Here is a 16676-nt window from a genome sequence, read left to right as displayed (position 1 = left end):
AGGTCTGAAAAAGCCAGGTGACAAGGTGCTGGAAAGGCCTGTGTCTGGGTCAGGGTCTCTGCTAATCTGAAGGGCAAAAACCTGTGCTCTACATGTGAGACTTGGCAGGCTCGTTCCTGCTGTTAGTATCAAAAGAGCATGAAAAGAGCCAAGAGAGAGGGATATTTTCTTGACTGTTAAGCCTCTTTCCACGGCTTTGAAGGAACAGGGGAGCAACTTCCCCTTCTAACAAGCTACTTCACCTACGACTTCGAGTTTTCCTGATGAAGTTTAATACTGCTTCAATCAATTACTAAGCTAGCTATGCACAAGCTTGCTATTGCTAAACCTGGAACAAAAGCCATGATACAATCAGCTCGCTGCATGCTTCTAAAGGAGTAGCAGCACAGCATCTTGCATATCCCTTAAATCTGTTTGTAGTCCAGGGTTTCTGTGTGAGCAAGACAGGGCAGGTCAGGATAAACAGCTGAGATTTTCCAGTGTTGGCATTGCCAGCAGCCCCGGAGGAGCGATAGGGCTGTGCTCGGCACTGACAGAGTGCAGGCACCAGCCCAGTGCAGGGAAACGTCTCCTGAAATGCCTTGGGACTCTCAGACTCGCATGCTGCTGTTCTCCGCCTGGGTCCAGTGCACTGCTGGTACAAAGGTCCAGTATATGATGTGTACAACTTGAACTGCATCTACCCTATGCTAAATATCATTCCCCAGCTTTCAGAGATGTGGGCAAAATGAAAAAGCGTTGCAGAGAGCGTTCCTACAGGCTCTAGCCTTGGCTCCATTTGGGTGTTAGCAGATCTAAACGTGTGTTCTTGAGACCCATACATGAATCTCATCTCTGCCTGTACAGTACTGCCCTAGCTGACAGTTTTGGCAACTCCTTCATATCTTTTAAGTCTTTCTGCCAGGACAAGGCACTGAAGACAGGCAGTTGCTGTCTCTTCTGGGATATAGAGGTGTAGCTGCTGGTGCCTCCTACCACTTCTGCTACATGGCTTTCTGTTGGTTGGTGAGGCAAGGTTTCCGATGCAGAATGTGAAAGCTTCAAAATTAAGACTGTCTGAGGAAGCTCAAGAAAATGACTGTATGGAAAGAAATGCTTGACTAGAGAAGGAGAAATATGGCTTACTGGCAGACATATTTAAAAAAATGTAAAAATCAGGAAGTATGTTTCTTCCATCTCAAAATTTAGGATGACTTACTGGATACTGACCTAGAAAAAACAAGTATCATCAGCACAGGAAATTGTGAGGCTTTGCATATGCTCACTGAAAACTCTTCCAAACATAGTGCTGCAGGTGGCACAGACGAGCTACAGATGGGGTAGTAGAGACGTGGGTGAGAGTTTTGCTGCTGTCTGCCCATGCAGCTCAAGGAATAGCCTCCAGCAGGGAGAAGGTAAAGCTGAGGTGCTCCGCTAGAAGCCTTGCTGTTGATGCCTCTTCATGTGATTTCTGTCCTTCTTCCCCATGTTATCATTCCCTCTTTTTCTTGTGGGCTTTGATGTCCAGTGAGATGATTATCAAGCGTAAGCATGAAGAAATGCCAAATTTAAGCAAGCCTCTTCTATATTGCTGCTGTGGTTACAAAGCAATCATAGGACTAGTTACATTTAGATGTTACCTAGACTTAAGGGGGTACCAATGCATCTGAGCACCGGACCCCTTTCTACTTATATGTATAAAAACCTGGAAAACCATAGCACTTAGTACTTTGCCCCTTTGGCTTCGATGGATGTATACAAGTATGTACCTCAGCTTACTCTTCCAAACAGATTCTGGGACATAAGAAGCAGAGAAAGACATTGAATTGATTAAATTGTTTTGATTAAACAGTCCGCTTTGTTCCCTTCCTCCCACACCCCTCATCTTCCCTCCCCGTATGTCTGTGGCAGAGGCGCTCTGACCACCAGAGTGCCCGATGAATGTCAGGCACGGCAGGATCGCCCGTGGGAGCTGAGCGACCGCCCGTCTGTCCCGCCGCCCCCACGCATCAAGTGGATTGTTTGCGAGTTTGTGCCGGTTTGCACCTCTAGGAAAAAAAACCAAAACCAAACCAAGCCAAACCAAACCAAACCAAAACAACCAAACAACAACAAAACAATCAAACAAAACAAAAAACCCAAACCGACAACAAAAAAATCCCACCACGAAACTCCAAGGCACGGGGGCCGCCCGCGGCTGGCCCGCCTCAGCTCAACAGGAAACACGAGTCGCCCACAAGGAAAACGCAGGGGGATGGGGGGCAGCCGGGACGTCCCGTCCCGTTCCGTCCCGTCGGGGAAGGCAGGCGGGAGGGAGGCGGGGAGGAGGAGTTTGGCCGGGGCCGGCGCCGGCATAAGAGGCGGGCAACCTTCAGGCGGGCTGGGACGGACGGTGTCCTTCTGTGCCGTGTTGTGCCGTGCCGTGCCGTGCCTGCAGGATGGAGGAGCGCTACAGCAAGGCGGAGACCCTGGCCCTGCGGAGGAAGCACATCGGGTAGGGGTGGCAGGGCCGGGAGCGGGGCAAGGGGGGAGGAGGAGGGAGGGCTCTGGTGACAGCGCCCGTCCGGACCCGCTCGGCGCTGCCCGGGGGCTGCCAGTGCTGGGCAGCCCCTCTGGCCCCAGGGCAAGACCCGGCGGGGAGGGGGACACGAACACACACAGGACCTGTCAGCCCTCCGGCTTGCCAGGTCTCGGGGGTCACCTGGCACTCCCTAGGCGGGCTGCAGTAATTAAAACCCTGCGCATCAAACGCCACTTTACTTCTTCAATAGATCAAAGCGAGCAGCCAGAATGTGGTACCCAGGTGTATGTGTAAAATGAGGCTGTGCAGGGTTTTTTTTTTCTTTTTGTGAATAAACTGCATGCACCTGAAAAACAGCCGTCTCTGTTAAATGGAGGTGGGCTGTTCCTTAAGCTGGGCGACACAGGGGACATGCAGGAGGGCTGCCAGCAGCTAAGACCTGAATGATAGTCTTGGTTGTGCACCTATCTCTGTGCTGCAATGTTAGTTCCTCCAGAATGTGCAGCTTTAATTCTTTCTTTAGTAGGTGTTACCAAGTGAAAAATAAGTCCAGGTTGTCAAAAACAGTGCTGTCTATTTTGCTGATTGCATCTTAAATGTGTGGCATATATAGAAAGCTCACTAAAGATTCATAACTCGCTAGAGATTCATAAAAGTCATGACCACATAAAGAGAGAACATTGACAGCTCTTTAAGGGCAGCTCACTGTTAAGGGACTGTAGGATTGAGCTGTGCTCGGTGAACAAAAACAAACTTTCACAGAATGAAGTGATACACTATAGCATAAAAATCTTCAGTTAATAAATGGCCAATGATGATGTAGTGCACTGCTTTTAAAGCATACCAGAGAAATAACTGAAGGTGTCAGGAAAAAATCGATGCAACAGGGCAAGAAACTACAAGAAATCGCTTTCTAGGAGTCACAGGTTTTACAAGTTCATAATCTCAGTATACCAAACAATAACTCCCAGGTTTACCTGGAAACAACTGTGTTTATCCAAGGCCATATAGACATTGCTAAAAGTTCAGAAGACTTTCCTTCTGCTCAGTAATATCATTCAACATAATTACTTAGCTGACACATTCTCCGGGGGATGGGGAGTGTTGGGGAAGTGTTTAAAGGGTACTTTGGGTAATTTTATAAGGAGCCTGAGTTTTGCTGGACGTCAGTGTAATTTAGGTGCTTATAAAAAGCTGCTTTTAAAGATTTTATACAAAGCATGAGATAGTGAGATTTTTAGGACCTGCTCAGCACATCCGAAAATAAAGCCTTCAAGGCATCAGTGTTTTGTTCTTGACTGTGACTTCTATATGCTACAGTCATCCATTGCGTAATGAATTTTTGGCTATAGTATAAAACAGTGCTTAACAACTTGGTTTAGTCCCAGTGAGTTATTTGGCCATAGATGTCCGTAAGGCATGTAAACAAACAGAGCTACAGCCTAGAAACGGAACAGCACATATAAGGACCTGGAATGACATGCAGTCCATGTGCTCCTGTGAAACCAATTGCAAGTCAAGCTTTGAAAATGCCCTTATTAAAGACCTCTTTCTGTTCCCACTGTGCCTGGGGAAGCCTCCTCCTGTGGGGAGGCTTTTTTCACTTTCAGCAAGAGCCCCCTGCTTGACCACCACCCGAATGACTCACAAGCACTTTGCAGAGGGAGGCAGTTGTCTCCAGAGCTGCAAAAGATCAACTCCCTCAACATTCAAAGCAGGTGGAACAACAGAAAACTAAAATGGTGTTATTTTATAATTATTCTTTTTTAGGCCTTCCTGCAAAGTTTTCTTTGCCAAGGACCCTCTGAAGATCGTGCGTGCTCAGGGCCAATATATGTTTGATGAGAAAGGAGAAAAATACTTAGACTGCATCAACAACGTTGCACATGGTAAGCAGTTTAACTTGTGAGACTGCTTCCGTTCTTTAATTTCTAATAGGGATCAGAACACACTTCTGCCAAGTGATGATGCTCACAGTGCTTCTCTGAACGTCCTTGTGTGGTTCAGTATCTAACTGCTTGCTAGTAATAGCTAATTATTTTCTTCTTTAGTTGGCCACAGTCATCCATATGTGATAAAGGCTGCAACAAAACAGATGGAACTGCTCAACACAAACTCCCGCTTCCTGCATGACAACCTTGTTCAGTATGCCCAGCGTCTTACAGCCACCCTGCCTGAGAAACTCTCTGTTTGCTATTTTGTTAACTCTGGGTATGTCTGAATAGTATCTTTTTTCCATTGTGACTATTTTGCTCCTCTTTGAGATCGACACTCAGGGCAGCTTGGTCTAAATCTTACTAAGTAGGACTTAGTAATATGTGACAAAAATATTTACAGTACTGGTCAAAACTTCCTTCTTATTTGCAACTGTCATGTTTAGTGTGGTGGCTCAAAGAAAGCAAACCAAAACATGAAACTGGCCTGCTAAACACTAGTGGGGGTGGAAAAAAGCAAGAAAAGGAAATTAAGACTACAAAGTGGTGACCACTATGTACAGATTGGTGAATGCCATTCGTAAATTGACACATAACCTTGGAAATTAGTAGTATTCTTTAGGCAGTCTGTTAGTCTGTGATTACTTCTGCTACCAGAAGAGACAACCTGTAGGGACCTGTGAGCAGAGGGGCTGCAACAGGTCAGTCTGGAAGCTTGAGTGCTCTTCCTGCTTGCAGATTTGCATTCTCTGCTGCCTGATGGTGCCAGCGCTAGGGAGGGTGGAAACATTGTGGAGTGTGGGAGATGGGGCATTACTTTTCAAGGGCTTGTGGCTGCATTGTGTTCTCAGCTGCAAAGCAGTGTCCTTTGTACCAAGAGGACGTAAATATCTAAAAACAAACCGGGGGAGAGGAATAAAGCATCTCTTTGTTTGCTGTTTATACAAAGAGCTGTTTTTTCTTTGCCCCCTTACATGGCACTTGTAGTCTCAACCTTAGCATTGTAATCTGTATAGTAACAGAGCCTGCTGTGTTGTTTTATTATGTCCATTAGTCCCATGCATCGTCTTCTGTGTCAGAATACCCTTTTAATTGGAAGTACTTCTTCACTATTTTGCTGCTGTGTCTGTTATTATGCAGGTCTGAAGCAAATGATCTTGCTTTACGACTGGCTCGGCAGTACCGTGGGTACCAAGATGTGATCACCCTTGAAAAGTAAGTACGTAGAGTACCTTATGTGAATTCAGCCAGCAACTCCTGCCATTACTTCAGAAGCACCTTTGCAACAACCCTCTGCTGTTTGTACTCCCCTGCCTGCTGAAAGAAAAGCTTTGTTGCTTTTGCATTTGGATAAAAACAAGTTTTGAAGATCTCTGAAAAATAAGCTTGTCGGTCACCCCAGAAGGTCGGTCACCTGTTAGAGGGCATTTCCCACAGACACTCCCAAAGCAATTCAGGAGACTTGAATGCTGGTTTTCAACAGCAATGAGTTGTCTGGTCACTGGGCTGCTCTGGAAAAAAGTCTTCTGTTTGTCATGCTTTGGTGGACATGTTTGATTTTGCACAAATAATTATTCAGTGGTCAAGAAGAAAGATGCTGTAGCTTTGCAGTGGTGTTGCACTGATGCTCAGCTCTCCTCCAGTGAATGCAAGTATGCATACAAAATCGAGTGGCTCCAAATAGGATGCATTGAGAGGGCTGTCAGCCATAGGGAAGGTGGCCAACCATGTTTCTAGTGGGTTTTCCTATCCTTGATTCAGCTGTAGGTTTGGTTACACTGCTGTAGTGCTGGGTCTTCTTCTCAGGTTGTGATTAGAAAGTCCAGCCAGAGCAACTGCAAGAGCACATGTCTATCTGAACAGCAAAAACTTGTTTGACTCAGCTATCTCTGTTAGCCCTGTTAGCTCAGATCCCTGTTAGCAACACACTAACTTACGTGTGTGCTACTATGAGATTGTGATGTCTGATTTGGTTTGAGGTTCCCTTTAAGTTTATGGCTGAACAGAAGTGATTATTCCCTGAATGAATCTGCTACATGCTTTAGGCTCAGAAGGCTCTGGTTCCTCATTTCTAAATCAAAATAGCCTCAGTAGTAACCAGCTTTAGCATACTCTGCAGTATAAAGCTTTTATATTCAAATAATATCCTTATCCTTCTGCCAAACCATCTATCCTGTAGGGTCTTCAGGGCAGATATCAACGTGCTGTTGCTGCATAAGATCCTCTCTTTCCAATGCAATGTACACTCTTGAGAGTCTTTGCAATGGTGTTGGGGTCTAGCTTGCAAGACTTGGGTTGGCCAGAGTGGGGCCCACAGGTTGGAAATGAAGGAGCTGGACCCACTGCTGCTAGGTAAGGCTACTAGGGCAGCCACTTTGGAGGTGATGTGATCCAGGGGACATCATCTTGGTCTGTCCTCATGCTGGCACTTGATTTTATGCAAGCAAAAACCCTCCTGCTTCCAGTCTTGCTAGAGAGCTAAAGTCAACAGCGATTTCATACTGCCTTTGAGAGAAAGACTGGGTAAATTAAATTAAGTTCCATTTGCAAACGGTGCTACTGTTTGCAGATGCAGTCGCTGATTCTGGATTATTTATAGGCACAGCTGTAAGTTTAGCTTTTCTCTCCATTTGGTAAAAATTGACTTGGATATTTAACACTCATGCAGTGCTTACCATGGCCATGTTACATCTCTGATTGACATCAGCCCCTATAAATTTAATCAGCTGGGAAAGGACTGCAAGAAGGAGTATGTGCATGTGGTAAGTGTGGTTTTTTGTAATTTTTATGCCTGTTATGCAGCATATTGAATTACCCTCTTCTGGTATACATACATTTTCATTTTGTTCTGCTGATGCTAGAGTACATATGCTTAGCTGTTTTTCAGTGGAATAAATATGACAAAACTGTTTGCTTTTGGATTTCGAAGTGGGTATTCAGCTGTGAGGCTGATTTCCTTCAAGTGCTACAATTTTTCTTAGTCACTGCATTGTATAGTTACACAATTTGATAAAATTAGCCAACATACATTGTGTTGGTTTGGCTAAAGATATGCGGGACTTCGAGTCTACTTCCAAAAACTTGAAAGGCAGACTGCATAAGTTTACATGATCTGGGTATAGGGCTTATGAGTGTCCAAGTGAGTGTGATTTTTTTCAACTTAAACTTGTATATCTTACAAAGACAATAATCTTTCTCAGCCCAGAAATGTACACCAAGCAGGTCTTTCTTATCTAGACCTCCTTGCGTTAACTGCACTGCCACAGTAGTATCCATGTTCCTATACCACTTCCTTTCTCTTGTTTACTGAACCTCTCCCAAAAGCATTTGTAGAGGCTTGAATGTCATACAGATTTGTACCATGACTAGGATGCTGGAAGGGAAGTGACAGACTGGAAAACCCCATTCTCCAGTTGCAGAAATGGATCTCCTGTAAGAATCCGAAATAAGATGATGTATGAGGACTCATTATTGTGTCCTGAGGGAGAGGAAGGACAATCTTGAAATGTGGATGAGGTAGATGATGGCTCTTTCAACAGTTGTGTTCAGTACTGTTGAACACATCACAGCGTTACAATGAGTTTAAATTCCTCTAAGTCTTTTTGCAGTTCCGAGCAGAAATTCAGGCTGTGCTAACTCCTATTACCTATCTGTGTGAAAAGCTAATAGAGCAGAGCAGTAGAAAAAAAAATAAATGTTTCATAGAAGGATGACCTTTAAAAAAAAAACAACCTGATCTTTTCAGGCTCCTTCTCCAGATATCTACAGAGGGAAATATAGGGAAGACCACCCAGATCCAGCAAGTGCTTATGCTGAAGAGGTGAAAAAGATTATTGAAGAAACACAGAAGAATGGACGCAAGGTGTGTGTTTTGTGCTCTAGAAAGGCTTCATCTATTAAATGTGGCATGGGGGCATGTAACAGGCAACTAAGGACTTGTTTCTTCACTCACTTTCACAAACTTTGCCCTCCTTTTTTTTTCCTATGATGCGTTCTCTGTTCAAAATGGGTCATTTTTCTACCTGATGCTCTTATCATAGTTTTTCTAGGCATCAATGAAAGATCAATAATACAGTTGAATATATGCAGATACAATCACAGCAGTTTAAATTCTATTGTATGCACTGAATTGGTAGATTGTAAATATCTTAGGAAAAGGTTTGAGGTCAGCTGAGAAACTACATCACAAATTCTAGCAAGGATATATAAAAGTCTCCGGGGCATGGAGAAAATCTTGATACTACATTTCTGAGGCTGGGAGCTTAAGATAACTTTGGAGTCATATGAAAAGGTGAAACTTTTAATCATGCACAATATGACCTTGATAAAAACAGACCATTTCTGAACAGGTTTACCTAAAATGTGTGTTAATGTTTTATATGATGGCGTTAGTGTGTTGAGACATGTAGGACTTGATCCAAAACCCGCTGAAGTCCCAGAAGACTTCTGCGGAGACTGGAACATGTTCCCTTCTAGACCGATAGATTTACATCACTCTTCTTTTAGTTTCTTCATTGACTTTTTTTTATTCTCTACTAACGCATAGTTTTTTTTTTTCTTCCCTTGTTTCCTTTCTTTTGCATATTTCTTAGGTTTTGGTGACATAGACCTGTGGCAGGACAAGTTGTGCTAAAGGCTAAGCCTCACATGCTATGGGAAGCTTCGTACTCTTTGGCCGTAGCATGCCTCTTCAAATATAGTGTATGGTTCTTTACACGTTACTGCTCGGCCTTGTTTCCAGGAAGACTGCACCAGCACAGAGACCTCTTGATGCTCAGGGAGGGGTTCAGAAGTGGTGTGGGGATGCAATCCCTTAAATAGCAGACTTATGGCTGAGACCTTGGGGTAATATCGTATCTCTGCTGCATAGACCTCTGCTGTTGACAAGAAACAAATTTTGATGTTCCAGTGTATCTGATCTGCTGCTCTTACTCTTCTTGAATTAAAATAACTTTCTTTTTCATTCCTAGCAACTGGAATTATATCATCTGTAGAATTTTTCTCCTCTTTTGTCAAGTACCTCATGCTGGCATTTTACTTGTGTAGTTATTTGCATTAGGCAGGGGTGCCCAGAGACTAGCCACAGGTCATCTTACAGTTCAGCTTCTACCCACCTCTGCCTGGTGTTCAGAATTGAACGAAAAAGCTGATCACCACATATACCTGCAAGTTTTATTAACTTCTTAGGGAAAAGGGCACACACTGTTGTGTGTCTCCCGTAAATTGAAATTTTTAAATAAATTTATGTAGCTCCTGGGAGCCTGATCCAACATCCACTGACACTAGTAAGTGTTGTCAAATTCAACAACTGTAGGACAACGGCTTAATGCTGATCCTTGTGTTCCCATCAGGCTGCAAAATTGACCCTGGCTACTGCAAATCTGGGCACTCCTGATCACAGAATGAATAAATTCTTTAGCCGTAGCTGTTCTCAAGAGCCCTCAGTTGTCCAACCGGTTGCGTGACTAAATTAAGGCACATATTTAAACGTTTATTTCTAGACTGTTAGATGTCAGTGCAAAGGCCAAGTAGATGAACACAGCTCTCACATGAGTTTGTTTCTTATAGATTGCCGCCTTCATAGCTGAATCCATGCAGAGCTGTGGAGGCCAAGTAATTCCACCTGTGGGCTATTTCCAGAAAGTGGCAGAGTACGTACATGACTTCAAAAGGGCATAACTGAAAAATTAACCAAAGAAATAGTTTTTTCACTGTAGGCTTATCTAATCAATTCAGCTATTAACCTCTCTTATTCTTGGCTGTGGTTCATTTCTATTTATTGAAGAGTATGATTCCACTTCCATTTTTTATGGAATATCAGCTAATTGTTTTTAGCTAGATAATTGCCATTCCTTACCTATCTTTAATTCTTAGCCACAAGTTTGATGGAAGATGAAATTAAGCCATCATAGTTATAATCCAGCAGTACCATTATAGTGTCTCTATTTTTCATCAAAATGTCAGAGGTTTTTTTTCTTAACATGTAGCTTACTAAAAATTTTATAGCTATAAAATAGCTACAGCTGTGTTCTTTCTTTTTTTCCTAACCTGGTCTCACACTGGAGAATTTCTGTGATACAGACTCCTTTGTCCTTGATTGCCTATCCAAGACATGTACTGCAGCACTAGCCTTTCAAGCTATTCTGTTTGGTTTTAGGTACGTGCGTGCAGCAGGTGGAGTGTTCATAGCTGATGAGGTCCAGGTTGGCTTTGGCAGAGTTGGGAAGCATTTTTGGGCATTCCAGCTGCAAGGCGAAGACTTTGTACCTGACATTGTTACCATGGGAAAGCCCATTGGCAATGGACACCCTATGTCTTGTGTAGTCACAACAAGGGAAATTGCTGAAAGTTTTGGTGCTTCTGGATTGGAGTATTTCAATACAGTAAGTTCATAAGTGAAGCTTTGCCTTTTTTTTACCTTTTGGCCTGCATTTAGCAGCTAGAAGTTGCTCGGGTGATTCAACCAACATCTGCATCCATCACTGCGTCACATTACTAAGAGCTCAAGTCAACCACAGTCTAACATCTAAAAGCAAGTAGAGAGGCTTTAAAATGTGTTCTATATCAAATGGTACATCGTCATATGGACCAGCACTAACTCCCTGGCAAGTAATGCATCTCAGGTCACATCCATACAGATAAATTCTTCCTTATGCCTCTTTCCCTCTCCCCCCTTTGAAATGCTGATAATGTAAAATTTCATTTTCTTGGATAGGCTCAGTGCTGGTAGAGCTCATGCCCTGGCAGACCTTGCTCTGCAGCTGACACCTAACAAAACAGTGACCCTTTACCAGGAAACATTTCATCTGCATGCATGCCACAGTGGTGCAGCTTTCTTCCTGTTTACTGAGCCCTCTTTCTGTTCCTGTGACGCAGCCTTCTTCTCAGCTGCCATTGATCCCCCTGCTTTTAATGGAGTTTATACCCTCCAGTTCAAGAAATATCGGATCTATCACCCACTGCCCTTCCCAGGAGCATTTTGCCTGCACATGCAATCAGCTGAATGTTTCAGCCCTTGAAGTCTTCAAATTACTGAGACCCGAAGTGGAGGAAGAGGGAGCCCCTCCCTTGCCCAAAGTGTGGGGGATGATGTTCCACAGCCTGAATGGCACAAAATCCCCACCTTTTCAAGCTTTCCTCATGAGCATGCCAAGCAGGAGAGGGCAAGTGAATCTGGATAGACACAGATGTATGTTTTGTTTTGATGGGTTTTGTTTTCGATGATGGATTTTGTTTTCCTGTTTGTCCTTGCTATCAGTTTGGAGGCAATCCAGTGTCTTGTGCTATTGGAATGGCTGTGCTGGATGTAATAGAAAAAGAAGATCTCCAAGGAAATGCTACACGTGTAGGAAATTATCTCCTGGAGTTGCTGGCTGAGCAAAAGAAGAAACATCCCTTAGTGGGAGACATCAGGTAGGTGTGTTACAGCAATGTCAGAGAAGAAAATAACTCTGCTAGGAAAAGCAACGAGTTTGGAGTGAGTGGAACACAAAACCACTATGTCATGATTTTGCTACACCTCGTTTTTAAAATGGACTATCCGAAACTTAGTTAGGTATAAGCATAACCACTAGAAAAGCTCTGGGAGAGTAGGATAAAGAGCCATGTGCCTCTGACAACCCAGTTGTCAGCACACTGATGAGATGACGCAGACCTTGTTCAAATCTATGGTCAATTTCCTTGGGAGATGTTACTGTGGATTTTCTTCATCCATGTTACTACCACTGATTTTTTTTTTTTTTACTACCACTGGGTTTTCTGTGGGGAAGAGGTTGGGTTGTGGGGTTTGTATACTTCTTGGTTTTCCTTATTTGTCTTCCACAGCTCCCTGGCTTTGCAGGATAAGAGAGAAAGAAAATTATTCTATCATTCTTAACTGGCCATGTAACCTTAATGAGACAGTTAAATTTATTTATCCAGGAATATCTGTTATCTCATTTGATTGTGTGAAGTAGCCAAAATATAACCAAAGAGAAAGTTTCCTCTTTCATGCTCCTTTCCGTATTTGCACTCCAGGGAAGGGAACTGCAGTTGTTAGAAACAGGTATTACATTTTCAGCAGAAGGCTTGTGTTACTGATACTGGATTTCACTTGTCTGTACTTTTTTTCTCTACTCCAGGGGTGTTGGATTGTTTGTTGGAGTGGATCTGGTGAAAGATCAACAAAAGCGAACACCAGCCACAGCTGAAGCCCTTCATCTTATTTACAAGTAAATAGTTTTTTAAGACTATGTGCAGTGTTCAAACCCTTCTAATATTCTCCAGCAGTTAGTCATTGATTTCAGTTTAAATTTGGGCAGTTTTTGATAGCATAGTACCAGAAAAAGAAAACTTTCAAAATCTGTCTCAGACTGCGGAGTGTGACAGGACAAAATATAGTTTTATATCCACGTCTAACACAGATGTTTCCTCTTTCCACAGACTCAAAGAGCATCAAATCCTTCTTAGTGCAGATGGACCCTACAGAAATATTCTAAAATTTAAACCACCAATGTGTTTCACAATGGAAGATGCAAAACATGCAGTGGAGACAATTGATGTACTTCTTACAGGTATGTGTGCTTTAGAGCTCAAAGGAATACTCTTCTTTGTTCATTTTCCCATGACCCCTTAAAAACACCAGGCACCATAACCTAGGCCATTACATGCAAGGAAAAGTAATAAACTGTGTTTCTTACCATTTGTCCAAACTGCTGTTCATAATGCAATTATTATAAATAAACAAAAAGCTCCATATGTACTTAATCCAAACTTTAAGTAAAATCCTGTTCTTAATCCTTTCTCTCACAGACTCAGTGCTATTACTCATTTCTGGTCACATATGCTGTATGTTAAGGAGTGCATATATTAATTCAGCACAGGCCTGAAACACACTGCAGAAACACTCGTGTAACTTTCCATAATGTGCTCTACCTATTTTTTTTTCTTTTTGTGTTTTTTTTTTAACTGGCATACTGCAACATGATTGTCTCATTGAAATTAGCCTGAAGGTTTTCAGGCTCTGTTTATCTTCTATCTGGGGACGAATCCAGGGGAAAATAATATCTGGTATACTATTAGCATAAGGATTCTCAAAGCCCATTCTACATTAGATGCTTCTATCTTCTGAAATTTTAACAGCTGGAATTAGACTACCATGAACCTGCTGGACAAAGGCAGAATTCCACTTTGAAAGATCTATTTGATACCCCATGCCACAGTCAAGTTGCTAATTGTATTCTTTTCTCTAACAACCCACCCCACCCCAAACTACACAGTCCTGATAGATTCATCACATTGCCTAGAAAAATGATTTAGAAAGTATTCATATTCTTCAGTTATTCTTCTTGTGATAAATTCCCAGAGGAATAGCTGATTTTTTTGTTTCAGCCAGCTATTAAATTAACTGTGTGCTTACTTACCCCCAGTTCTTTTAAATGTAATTATTACTTTTTTTCAGAAATTGAAGAGGCCACTGAAATGAAGACAGAAAATAATGCATCTACAAATATACAGTGTAAAAGAAAAGTATGTTTTAATTTTTTTTTTTAACTCTTATTCAGATAGGTGCTTGCAAAGCAAGTATAAATTACTTTGGTAGAGCATGACTTAATTTTTGGTAGCGTGAGTGACTCTGCGCCTTGAAACTGATCTCAGAACATAACTCGCTACTAGAAACCTGAGAGGATTGTCTCACTGGGGCAAATCTAAAAAGAGCTGAGTAATACAGACCTACAACGAGAAACATGCTACAGGCGAGCCCCTTGCCTTATCTGCCTGTGTGCAAATAAGACCAACCAGACTTTGAGCTGTATGAAGTCATGAGCACAGCAGTCAGCAGTTGCTAGTTCTAGGTATTACATGCTACTGATGGATATTTGGCTTTCCAAGCAAGCCTTCAGCCTGGAAGGTGTCCAAGTTTTCAGACAGTTCCAAGGATTTTGTTTCCACTGTAGCTCTTTGAGTATGAATGGCTGACAAGCATCCAAATTAGGACTTCTTAGGTTGCAGCCTCAGCTTTGGATAAATCACATATAATTTCTCACACCTTTGAAAACATGTCACCCTCTTTATAGGAAAGCTTGCTAAACTGTCCCTTGGTGGGTTTTCCAGTGGTGATGTGGAGGTGAGAAAGCAATGGCTCAGCTGTCTAGGGATGTAGTAATTATGCAGAGACCCGATCAATTATTGGTTATATATCTAGATATTACTGGATTTAGAGTGCAAGCCTCCTCTTACAGTCATTTTTACACATTCAGTTCAATTTCTTTCAAAACTAAGATGTTGTGCCAGTAACACAGAGTCAGGCAGAGCTATCTAATGGGAACCAAGTCCAATGGTTGCCTGGTGGAAAACATGCACATGCCTCCACTGATTTTTCCTTCCTGTTTCAGACAGCTGAAGAGGCTTCTCAACCAGAAGGTGCAAATGAAAGCACTGGTCACGTGAATGGAGCTGCCTGCAGACAAGAAAATGGGATTTATTCGAAAAAACGCTCGCTGCCGAGTAAAAGAATAAGAACATGAAAAGGGAAAGTTTCTTCATTCAATTTGAATTTGTGTCAGTCTTGCTTTTGAGATGAAGAGTGCAATAGTCCGAGTCTTAGGATCTGTTTGAAGCCTAGTCATGCCTTCCATAAACTGTCTGAATTCCTATTAGCTTCAGTAGGTTTAAAATACCTTTTCAGATACATGACAACTGTGCCATGTGGTTTGAAATCTAGATGTGCCAGAACAGACAAGTCATAAAAAAATACCGTGGTGCCAATGGCAGGCTTGATACAGGTACACAAACTCAGTGAAAACTGCAGATTTATCCATATTATGCAGAATCTGACTTGCTTAACCACCATAAAGCAGATGCCAGTCTTATTAAGTTTAAAAATATATGCTTAACGTGCTATTTTTACATTATTTTAAATTTCAATATGTAATATTGAGATGTTAATTACTTCCCATGTTTTAATGGCTGAATTCACTTAACAATTGCTTGAGAAAGAAATCGTTATTATCTTCCAGTGTAACTTAGGTCCTATGGACCATATTCCCAGGTGATGCAAATTAGAGTAGCTTTGCTAATGTCGACAATGCTCTATTAAGAGTCTACCACTCTGTAGGTAGAGACACGATGTCTATGCAAGGCATTCTCACCATAAATTCAAAGAGAATGAAGAGTCTAATTTTCTATGAATAAAGCAACTTTTATAGATAACTATTTATAGAGAGTAAGATTTTATGATTTTTTTTCCCAGAAGTTTATAGATTGAACCCTATCAGCCCATAAAAGAAGCAAGTAGAGTATATATAATTTCAGACACACTGATTGATTGAATTTAACCTAAAGGTCTCTCATTTTAGTTGTTTTGACAGTCAGGGGAATTGCTGCCTGATCCTGTCGAAGCAGTGCTGTTCCTTTTTGTCAGTGGTGATGAAAAGTCACATACCAGTTGCATGGGATCCTGACAAATAAATGGCTATGCTAACATTGGATAGATTACTAAAATGAGAGGACCACTGCATTAACCATGCATGCAACCACTGCCTATTCGTGCTGCAGATACTTTGACTTGCCTCCTTGTCAGTGTTAAATTTCAATGAAAGCACAAAAGCCCTGCTTCCCTTTCTTAATACATGCACAACTCCATGCTATAGAGGATATGGGGGGCTTTACAAATAGTTTGTACTTCAGAAAAAAATACAAAATGTATTTATTTCCTCTTCAATTTTTTAATACCCTCAATTCTGCTCTTTCCTAATTGCTGCTAGTGATCTTACTGATATGACTGAAAATTGAGCACCTTATCTATTTTCACAATTTGCTACATTATTATTGATGTTTCTGGTGTAACATCTTCCACCATCCTCAAGCCGACTTATTTTCTGTTTCATGATGCTTGAATAATTCTTCCATAAAAATAAATCTCTTGTTTATAACTATGATGTCCTCTGCAAAGAGGTGGGGTTTTTTTGTTTTAATTTTATTCTTCAGTAACACCTATTTGATGAGGGAAGTAACTTCAGTTTTGGTTGGAGGTTGTCTCCATGTCAAAGCAGAACTGATTAGGCTGTGTTTCCCTGAGGCCCTCAGCTCTTGGCAGCTCTTACCCTCCAAGCCAGATGTTGCCTCAGCTGCTATAATTCAGCCCCTGCTAACCTTTCACCAGGAAGGACACTGAAATGAAATGAAACTATACAAGGTCTTTTCCAAAATGAAACTACACAAGGAAATAAGTCAACCTAATTTGGTATGTCCAAAGGCACAGC

At 42.0% G+C, this 16676-nt stretch overlaps 1 protein-coding gene across 1 annotated transcript; it reads left to right on the top strand.

Moving 5' to 3' along the window:
- The first annotated feature begins 2342 nt into the window (after window positions 1-2342).
- On the top strand, window positions 2343-16349 carry ETNPPL (ethanolamine-phosphate phospho-lyase). The gene is made up of 13 exons (XM_017805806.1): window positions 2343-2473; window positions 4271-4389; window positions 4552-4711; window positions 5575-5649; window positions 7103-7196; window positions 8180-8296; window positions 10003-10085; window positions 10592-10817; window positions 11693-11847; window positions 12555-12644; window positions 12856-12986; window positions 13874-13941; window positions 14808-16349. The coding sequence occupies exons 1-13, from the start codon at window positions 2418-2420 to the stop codon at window positions 14937-14939; spliced, it is 1506 nt and encodes a 501-aa protein (XP_017661295.1). The 5' UTR covers window positions 2343-2417; the 3' UTR covers window positions 14940-16349.
- Window positions 16350-16676: the final 327 nt, after the last annotated feature.

This window comes from Lepidothrix coronata, unplaced genomic scaffold (genome assembly GCF_001604755.1).
Source record: "Lepidothrix coronata isolate B3197 unplaced genomic scaffold, Lepidothrix_coronata-1.0 Scaffold13, whole genome shotgun sequence".
NCBI classification, from domain to species: Eukaryota; Metazoa; Chordata; class Aves; order Passeriformes; family Pipridae; genus Lepidothrix; species Lepidothrix coronata.
This window is presented reverse-complemented; position numbering and strand designations above follow the sequence as displayed.

Bases quoted from the DNA above. Each gene is read 5' to 3' on its own strand.
- ETNPPL (XM_017805806.1), top strand. From the start codon at position 2,418: ATGGAGGAGCGCTACAGCAAGGCGGAGACCCTGGCCCTGCGGAGGAAG. The intron at 4,712-5,574 runs GTATGTCTGAAT...GTTATTATGCAG, and splicing joins TGCTATTTTGTTAACTCTGG to GTCTGAAGCAAATGATCTTG. The intron at 10,818-11,692 runs GTAAGTTCATAA...CCTTGCTATCAG, and splicing joins GATTGGAGTATTTCAATACA to TTTGGAGGCAATCCAGTGTC.